The sequence below is a fragment of the Humulus lupulus genome, chromosome 2, assembly GCF_963169125.1.
Source record: "Humulus lupulus chromosome 2, drHumLupu1.1, whole genome shotgun sequence".
In the NCBI taxonomy this organism is placed as follows: domain Eukaryota; kingdom Viridiplantae; phylum Streptophyta; class Magnoliopsida; order Rosales; family Cannabaceae; genus Humulus; species Humulus lupulus.
The window spans coordinates 130,513,159-130,523,397 of record NC_084794.1 but is presented as its reverse complement, the minus strand read 5'-3'; the positions used below and the strand labels follow the sequence as shown (position 1 = coordinate 130,523,397).

The following is a 10,239-nucleotide window of genomic DNA, read 5'->3' as shown; positions in this document are numbered from 1 at the left end:
TGTTGGTGCAATAATAACAAAGTTACCTCTGTCTTGGAGGGACTATGGGAAGTAGATTCCTCATAAGAATGGGGAGATCTTTTTGGAAAGGATTCTCAAGCACCTAAGAATTAAAGAGGAGTCTCGTTCTAGGGATAAACATATTGATGAGTTCATTTGAGGGGCCTCCATAGCCAATGTAGTGGCCAAACCTCCTAATAATAAGGGCAAAGGGCATAAGAATCCCCATTGAAAAAAAGACAAATCCTTGGTCCCTAGGAAGAATGAGGGAAAATTCAAGAGCTCCAAAGGATCATGCTTTGTGTGTGGCAAGAGTGACCATTTTGCAAGGGATTGTAGGTTCAAAAAGAGCTACAACAATGAGCCAAAAGTGAATTCAACCGAATAAGACTTAGTGGCTACACTAAGTGAGGTCAATGACATCAATGAGAAAGTGAAATGGTGGTGATATGATACTTATGCCACCATCCATGCCACTTATGATAAGTCTCTCTTTAAGACTTTTGAGAACACAAGTGATGGGTATGAAATTCAAATGGAAAATAAGAAGTGGTCCAATGTAGAAGGCAAGGGTACAATTCATCTCTTTTTTACTTCCAACAAGAAGGTTCTACTTACTAATGTTCTATATGTACCTGACGTGAGTAGAAACTTTGTGAGTGTAGACTTTCTTAGAAAACTGGTCATCAAGTCAATGCTTGAATCTGAAAAGCTTATTTTATCAAAAGGGGGGACTTTTGTGGGGAAGGGTTATGCATGCGATGGAATGTATAAACTTTGTACTTCAATTGATTTTGTGAGTATTAATAAAGCCTCTACTTCTTCTTCTTATACTCAAATTCTAATACTTTATGACATAATAGAGTTGCACATATAGTTTATAGTAATATTAAAAGAACAATTAAATGTGGACTGATTCATTGCAATATTGTTGAGCATGATAAATGTGAGCTACGTGTAAAATTTAAAATGGTTAAAAAGTATTTTCCTAGTGTTGATGGAAACTCTAATTTGTTAGATTTGATACATAGTGATTTATGTGAACTTAAAAACATGTTGACTAGAGGTGGAAGTAGGTATTTCATTACCTTTATTGATAATTTTTCTAGGTTCACATATAGGGCTGGCAATTTTCGATACGACACGATGACACGACTCGAAAACGACACGAAATAAATGGGTTTGGGTGACACATTTAATTTTCGTGTCATAATCGTGTCGACACATTTAACACGTTTATTAAACGTGTCATTTTCGGGTCAACCCGCTTAACCCGAAAATGACACGTTAAGATAATATAAACATTTTAATTTATTTTTATATTATGGGGCGGCAGCAGCAGCAGCTTAATAGAAAACATGAAAATAAAGCCTTAGTTTTTCTTTTTATTTAAGGAGCCCAACCCAATCTGAATTGAAGCCCATGACTTAAAGTTAACTAGGGTTACATAATATTTCCCTAACCCTCTAAAACTCACTTTCAGTTTCAGATCACACTCACACAGACATAGCCTCCCCTCTCGAACGAACACAGCCGCCCCTCTCGATCAACACAGCCTCACCTCCTCGCCTCCCCCTTGCGATCGACACAGCCTCGCCTCCCCTCTCGACACAGCCTCCCCTCTCGACACAACCTCGCCTCCCATCTCGACACAGCCTCGCCTCCCATCTCGACACAGCCTCCCCATTTTCACTCTCCCTTCGATTCTCACTCTCCCTTCCATTCTTGTTCTGTAAATAGCAGAGGAGCAGGATGGGCTTCGGAGTTCAGACACGAGAGGCTCACTCTCCTCTTCTGCGTTAGCTTCTCTCTCCACCACTCTCTCTCTTTCTTTGGTCGTCCTCTCGTCATTCTGCCACCCACAGCCACAACAAAACGGTATTTTTATTTATATATGTTTAGATTTGTTTCTAGTTATAAATTATAATGTAGACAATAAACTTAGTTTATGTTGAAGTTGTTATATCAACTTCAATAGGGAATGAATTAGATTTGTTTCAGTTTTAATATCCTTGTTTTTAGGTGGGCATTTCTACACTCAAGCGAAAGACAGTGGTTCTCTATTTGTGGATTCTAATATTGATTTTGTTCTGAATATGAGCTCTGCCTTACTTGTAATTTTTATATGGTTAGCTACTTATTTTCTAGATTTCCCAGCCAAACTTGATTTCTTTATTCTGATATTGTATTTTGCTTTCTTGGATGAAAACAGACTAGGTTTTATTTATTTTTTAATTTTTGTGTTCAAGTCTTCTAGTGAGTTTACATACTAAATTTGCATCAAATCCACTAGTTCATTGTGAATACAAATTTTGCTAATTCTAATTCATACATAAATGTTATGTTAGTGTACAGATTGTCTACTAGCTTTATTATATTATGTAAATATTAATGCTATATATTATGTTCATTTTTATTTATGTTGATTGGTATTTACTGGTTATATGCTCCCAATGTTATGTGAATTATGAACCACTTTCAATGTCTTGGTTTGAGTATATAAGTTTTGGTCTGTGTATGTGTAACTATTAGACAAGAAAAATGGGACGGGACTGCATTTTTAACATATTTGATGGGGAATTTTTCTAAAGATTTGGTGCTTCACTGAGATTTGATTTGTGAATTTATCTTGCAGATATTGGAGCAGGGAGTTTGTATTTTCAAGGCATTGATTCAAGGTAATTTTACTCTGTTATTTTTTTTTCAAGTAATGCTTTTTTTTTCTTTTTCAGATTTTCTTTTGTAGTTTCTTTCTCATTAATTGTTTCTCTGTGATACTAATTGTTATTAATTTCTATCTTCAATATTTATGCTAGATGGAAGATCAACCACAGGGTGTTAAAGAGAGTTTGGTGCAGTCACATAACACTAATATGACTACTGAAAACACAGAAGAGTCAACTCAAAATGAGGTAGATTCTAAAACTGCAAAAGGAAAACGTAGAAGAAAATTGACTTCAAATGTTTGGTCTTGTTTTAATATGCTTCCTGTGGATCAAGATAATCAAACACAAAGAGCTGAATGCAAGCATTGCGGTAAAATATATAATGTTGAACCCAAGTATGGGACAGGAAACTTAAGTTGTCACATGAAAAGTTGTGAAAGAAGAGACACTCGTGATATTGGGCAGCTAGTGGTTTCTCAAGACAAAGGAATTGTGGCCTTGGGCTCAAAAAGGTTTGATCCAAATCACTTTCGTGAATTGATGACTCGTGCAATAATTTTACATGATTTGCCTTTTTCATTTGTTGAATATGAAGGTGTGAGAGCTACATATGAATATTTGTATCCTGGAATCACTTTAGTAACTAGGAATACTGCAAAGGCTGATGTTGTTAAGATGTATGCATTAGAAAAGGCAAGGATTAAATCAATGTTGAATAATAATTCTAGTAGAATTTGTTTGACATCTGATTTGTGGACTTCTATAGTGACTGATGGTTACATAACCATTACTGCTCATTTCATTGATAAAGATTGGGTGCTACAAAAAAGAATTCTAAATTTTTGTTTCATTCCTCCACCACATTCTGGTGTTGCAATATGTTCAACAATGTATGAGTTACTATGTGAATGGGGAATTGAAAAGAAATTGTTTGCTCTTACTTTGGATAATGCTTCTTCCAATAATGTGACTGTTGATTTATTGCAAAAAGATTTGACAGCTAAAAATGCACTTCCTTGCAATGGTAAATTTGTTCATATTCGTTGTTGTGCCCATATTCTTAATTTGGTAGTGCAAGAGGGGTTGAAAGATATAGATGGTGTGGTTCTAAAAATTCGTGAAAGTGCAAAATATGTTAGAGGTTCACAAGTTAGAAAGAAAAAGTTTCTAGAATGTGTCAATCTTGTAGGTCTTGACTCTAAGAGGGGTTTAAAGCAAGATGTGCCAACTAGATGGAATTCAACTTTCCTTATGCTTGATAGTGCTATATATTATCGTTGGGCATTTTGCCATTTGGAATTAATTGACAGAAGCTACAAGTCTTGTCCTTTACCATACGAATGGGAAAAAGCTGAGAAGATTAATGAATTCTTAGAACAATTTTACAATGTCACTTGTAGTTTCTCTGGAACTGAGTATCCCACATCTAATTTGTATTTTCCATCAGTGTATTCTTGTTATTTTTCACTGAAAACAGCAAAGGAGAGTGATGATTCATATCTATCAAGTATGGGTAGTTTAATGATTGAGAAATTTGAGAAGTACTGGAAAGATTTCAGTATAATATTGGCCATTGCAGTGGTTCTTGATCCTCGTTACAAGTTGAATTTTGTGGATTATGCATATACCAAAGTTCATGGTGTAAAGGGATCACCACAATTTCTTGAGGTAAAGGAGCATTTACACAAATTATTTTCTGAGTACTCTACAGAGAAGCCTTCTATGTCATTATCTTCTAAAAGTGATGCTCCAAACACTTCCAGGAACTCAGTACTTAAAAAAAATAAGACTCTCATGAAGGTAAACATAACTTGTTTAATCTTTTGAATTTTTATTCTGTTATATTACTTTCATATTGGTTTGAGTTTGATTTTTAAATGATTGCAGGACTTTTATTCTTTTGAAAATCAAGAACAAGCAGCTACACAAAAATCTGAATTGGAGTTTTATTTAGATGAACCAAGATTAAGTATCAATGTAGATTGTGATATTCTTGACTATTGGAAAGGAAATCAGTTTCGATATCCTGAGCTTGCTGCTATGGCTCGTGATGTTTTGAGCATTCCTATATCTACTGTTGCCTCAGAAGCTGCATTTAGTGTGGGTGGTCGGGTACTTGATCAATATAGGAGTTCACTTAAGCCAGACATAGTTGAGTCATTGATTTGCACAAGAGATTGGCTATTTGGAGATATGGGTAATTTAATTGATTTTTTATCATCTATTTTATTATATATATCACATGTTAATTTTTGTTTTATAAATGTATATAGAGAACACAAAATCTATTCATGTGGCTGTGGATACAATTATTGATGATGTGCTCAACTTGGATATCAATGACCATACATATTCAACATCTTCTCAAAATCAAAGTTCCCATGACAATGTTCAACAAGACAGTAATGTAGTAATGGAAGGTATTTTGAATATTTTATTTGCTATTATATTTATAATTTTTTATGTGCACCATTCTCAGTATGTAAATCTTGATTTTTCTTTAATACTCTCTGCAGGTTGAGCTTCAAAGTTTGAAAGTGAAGCTGCCTAACAATGGAGATTGATGAGCCAACTTGTTATTAGTTTAACTTAGAGACTAGAACTTTGAATTCATCATTTATATTATGTTTGAGACCAAGATTGTAATTTTGAATTTATCACCTTTATATTATGTTTGAGTAGATTAAACTTATGAATTTATGTATGGTGTTTGTAATTGTTGGATTATTGTGTGTTTGAGTGACATGTTTTATAATTTTCATTATTATGTTAATCGTGTCAATTACGTGTCAATATCGTGTCGTGTCAATTTCGTGTTGTGTCATTAAACGTGTATTAATCGTGTCAGTTTTAGATTTGTGTCAAATGACAAATTTATTAAACGTGTTATCGTGTCGACACGTGTGACCCGCTAAGATAATCGTGTCGTGTACGGGTTTGGATTTCTGACACGAATAATAATCGTGTCGTGTACGGGTTTACTCTAATCGTGTTGTGTCATAATCGTGTCGACACGATTATGACACGATAACACGAATTGCCACCCCTATTCACATATGTTTATTTGCTTAAGAACAAAGATGATGCATTTAATGTGTTTAAAATATATAAAAAAACGAAGTTGAAAATCGATTGGAAAGGAAAATAAAAGTGCTTAGAAGTGATAGAGATGGCGAATACATTTCAAATGATTTTAACTTGTTTTTTAAAGAGCATGGTATAATACATGAATATACCGCCCCATATGACATTTCTTGAAATGGTTAATGTTATGCTATTACATTCTAAATTGAATTTTAGTTTGTGTGTAAGACCAAGTTGGGTCCTAAGGCTATAAAATGTGCTTTTGTTGGCTATGCCTTAAATAGCAAAGCTTGTAGATTAATAGGCTTATATTTTAATGTGATAATTGAATCTAGAGAGGTTGAGTTCTTTGAGAACATGTTGTATAGTGACAAAAACTCTCAAGAACTCATCATGATTAAAGAGTCTAAAGAGGAGACTTACACAAAGGTTGATGAGCAACCTTTATTGCCTAATAGTATCCAAGGTATTAATTAGTTGGGATCAAATGAGAAATTCTTTCAAGTGGAGACATTTTATCTAGTAGAGGGAAACCTCGAAGAAGTCATTTGGAAATTTGTAATAGTTCTGCAAATTGAAGATGATCCCAAAACTTTCAAAGAAGCAATGTCTTCAAGAGACTTCAATTTTTGGAAGGAGGCAATAAATGATGAGATAGATTTAATTATGTCTAACCACACATGAGAGTTGATTAACCTTCCACAAGGGTCAAGACCAATTGGGTGAAAATGGGTGTTTCAAAGGAAATATGATACCGATGGCATTATACAAATCTTCAAAGCTAGATTAGTAGCCAAAAGTTTTAGAAAAAGATGAAGGAATATACTATTTTGACACGTATGCATCAGTATCAAGGAAAAATTATATTAGTTTATTATTTGCCTAATCCTAATTATATAACCTGTATATTCATCAAATGGATGTCAAGACAAAATTCCTAAATGGAAACATCGAGGGGGAGGTCTATATGGAACAACTGACAGGTTTTGTTCTTCAAGAGAATGAACATAAAGTGTGTAGACTTGTTAATTCTTTATATGGTTTAAAATAATCACAAAAATAATGTCATGACAAGTTTGATAAAGACATTGTTTAAGATGGGATTAGGCACAACAATGCGAACAAGTGTTTATATTCTAAGACTTGTTATGAATATGTCATACTAGTGTTTCTCTATGTTGATGATATGTTGATTTTGAGTAATGACATGAAATGGATAATAGAAACAAAGAGGTTCTATCTTCTTCCTTTAAAATGAAAGACCTTGTAGAGGTAGATACCATTCTAGGTATTAATGTTAGAAGAAATAGTTGGGTTTATGCTGTAAGCCAAGCTCAGCATGTCGAGAAAGTGCTTGACAAATTCAATCATCTCAAAATCAAAGAGGCAAATATACCATTCGATTCAAACATGAAGCGTTAAAATAATAGAGGAAGAGCAATAACTCAACTCGAATATGTAAGTGCAATATGGAGAATTTTCTTCCTATAGCCTCTCCAAGATGGATGTAGCTTGGCTATAATAATGCCCACTAGGAAAGGCTCTAGAAGTGTTATCTTCAATGTAGATAATTTGTTCACAATGATTTGGAGTTCATGAAATTGGGGGAGAAGAGGTTTTTCATGAAAAAAAAAATTAAATTCCATATATTAAGTTATGCAGAATTTCTTAGCACATACTTTCTCCACTTTATACTTGTTCTCTAGGGCTTCCCAAATCCCCTTTGCAGAAGTGGTGTTGGTGTAGAGGTCATACAAGCAATCCAAAAGGATGTTGAGAATATGAGCTCAATATATGAATTCGTCTTCTTCCTTCTTGTTCCTTTGTTTGACAACCTATTGAGATTCACCTTCCTTAAGTGGATCCAACACTACTACAAAAATATTCTTTTAGGACACTTTTTTAGGGCACTCACCTAGATGCGAGCCCTAAAAACATGTCCTGGACTTTTTAGGACACTCATTGAGAGTCCTTAAAGAATTTCTGCGAGTCCTAAAAGTTTGAATTTTTTTTATAACAAAAGTTCCTAGACTTTTTAGGACACTCATTGAGAGTCCTTAAAGAATTTCTTTTAGGTCTCGCTAAAATCTTATGTGTGTCCTAAAAGTTTGAATCATTTTTTTTAACTAAAGTTTTATTGTATATATTAAATCACAAAGAAAAAAAAACAACAACCCATTCTCTCTCTCTCTCTCCTTGTTCTCTCCCCCCATTTTTCTCTTTCTCTCTCTCTCTCTCTCTCACGAAACCCCATTGCCCAGCCATGAACGGTGGTGCTCCGGCCACCCCCATCCTACACGTGCTAGCCCACGACACTCCCCGGCCCCCAAAACCCCCAGCCCTACGAGCCCATGACCTCACGCGCCCCCTAGCCTAGTCGACATAGCCTCCAAAGTTCGGCGACCATGTGGGTTTCTGAAACATTTTAGGAATTTTCCGACCACCTCGAGCCACCCCAAGCCAAATGACCACCACCAATGCATTCCTTATGCTTTGGGCTTCAAAACCCATTAAAGGATCGGACCGAACCACCACCGTGGGGTGGCGCCGCCACCATCATCGTCGGAGCTCCGGCGGGAGCTTTGGCTACCATTTAATTTTGTAAAAATTAAAAATAAAACTTTTTAGGACTCCCCATGCGAGCCCTAAAAACATTATTTTAGGACTCGCAACGCGAGTTCTAAAAAACCTCAGTTTTTAAGCCTCTCAAATAGAGGACTCGCGCCCCCGCGAGTCCTAAAAAGCCTTTTTTGTAGTAGTGCAAGGCCTTCAAATCTTTGTCGAAGATATATGAGACCTTCAAGGTAGTGAGAAGGATTTGATTTTGTCTTGCCAATAAACAAAGTTGGAGCCGTGAAATCAATCTAGCCTTACAAAGTCTTGTGACGTAAGCTTTAGAGACGGAATAGATGAGCTTCCTCCCATGGTAGTGAAAATTAAGATCTTAAAACCCCAAAGAGAATAGATTTTTATTTATGGGAAAATGAGTATACACCACCCTAAATTTATAACTCTAAACAGTAAATAAAATGTAAATATTAAAATGGAAAACTCAAATAAAGATGGCAAACATAAAATTGCAATCAAAATGTCCCTATGTTGTAGAAACTAAAATCCTTCAAACAAAGTTTTTCATGATGAGTATTGTTGTCCAAAATATTTATTCCAAGCTTTTCCCAAGTTTCTTGAAGCTTCTACAATAGTGGAATGAGAAGTGGGATATGTATCAAGCCTTGAAAATTACACAAGCCAAGTAATTCTTGATGATTTTCTTAGAGAAAAAATGTGTTCTTGAGAGCTAGAGAGAGAGAGAGAGTTGAGAAGTGTGATCAAGGCCTCTCAACTATAAATGACCCCTTATATAGGCATTGTCATTAAGTCTAACCAATAGGAGTAGAGCTTTTAAACACATCATTTGGAGCTTAAAACAAACTTTGTATGGACCTGACATGCGATAAGTTGCCCCACAATAGGCGACATGTTGCCTAAAAGGTTGTTCAACTTTTCCAAATGTGACCTTAAATACTTCCAAATGCTCCCAATTTATTTAAGCATGCTTAGATATCTCATTGTATCACTTTAGACCCCAAAATATAATTTTTAAATGCCTACAACTCAAACTCAAATTTCACACCTCCATCATCTAAAATCATTAAGGGTTTTACTCCTCAATGTGTAAACCTATTAGGATTTGTATTTAATGAATCCTAATAATAAACATCCTCTATTTGTATTTAGCAATGTAATAGTCAACATCGAATGTTCTGTTGAACATTTTCATGTGAGGGAAGCTGGATTTTTTTTGGCATCTCCACCAAGGCGATCTCATCCACAAGGAAGAATTTGCATAACAACCAACAACACTTTTCTTAATGGGCGTTGGTATCCTTTGAAATCCTCAGGATAAGTGCTTCCATCTTCGCAAATTTATAAGCCATACTTCATCTTGAATCGGGAGAGAATTGCTTGTGATTATGCGAATAAGTTTGCTCATTTCTTGCAAGATTTGTTTGAGTACATGTTGATGTCTAGCCATGGGTAGTTGTCCATGTGCAACTTGTTGTTTTGATACCTTCAGTCACCCAAGAAAAGGTTGTAGTTTAGGTGCAAGTTGTTGTCTAACTAATTGTTGTGCAAGTGCATATTGTTGTTCAAGTGCAAATTGTACTCCGACTACGTGTTGACTTCCTTGTATAGCAGCAATTGATTATTCTCCTACATTCAATTAAAAATGACTAATGTTAGGTAAAACAATAGGATTTTGGAGATGACCTACTAAAGTTGATGGATCCAAGGCTTTTTTGTCTAATCCACCCTTGCTCAGGATGGGAGTCAAGTTATCTAGAGATTGCATTGGTTTGATCACATTCTTATAGTGGGATGGTTGTACCATAGCTGATTGGGTTGACAACAAGTCCAACCTCATGACCAGGTCTGCATTCTTTGCCCTTATGGTAGCGTTTTCCATCTCAAGCCCCTTCATTCTCTC

At 35.3% G+C, this 10,239-nt stretch overlaps 1 protein-coding gene across 1 annotated transcript; it reads left to right on the top strand.

Annotated features, from left to right (window-relative positions):
• Positions 1-535: 535 nt before the first annotated feature.
• LOC133814724 (zinc finger BED domain-containing protein RICESLEEPER 2-like) lies at positions 536-5,187 on the top strand. Its single transcript, XM_062247649.1, has 8 exons — positions 536-779; positions 1,741-1,878; positions 2,023-2,114; positions 2,636-2,707; positions 2,817-4,466; positions 4,554-4,863; positions 4,940-5,086; positions 5,183-5,187. The coding sequence occupies exons 1-8, from the start codon at positions 536-538 to the stop codon at positions 5,185-5,187; spliced, it is 2,658 nt and encodes an 885-aa protein (XP_062103633.1).
• Positions 5,188-10,239: the final 5,052 nt, after the last annotated feature.

What these genes read in the sequence shown, in the direction of transcription:
- LOC133814724 (XM_062247649.1), top strand. Translation starts at nt 536, where the DNA reads ATGGAAAATAAGAAGTGGTCCAATGTAGAAGGCAAGGGTACAATTCAT. An exon ending in ATATGAGCTCTGCCTTACTT is followed by an intron (nt 2,115 to 2,635) that starts GTAATTTTTATA and finishes TTTATCTTGCAG; the next exon opens with ATATTGGAGCAGGGAGTTTG. An exon ending in CTCTGTTATTTTTTTTTCAA is followed by an intron (nt 2,708 to 2,816) that starts GTAATGCTTTTT and finishes TATTTATGCTAG; the next exon opens with ATGGAAGATCAACCACAGGG.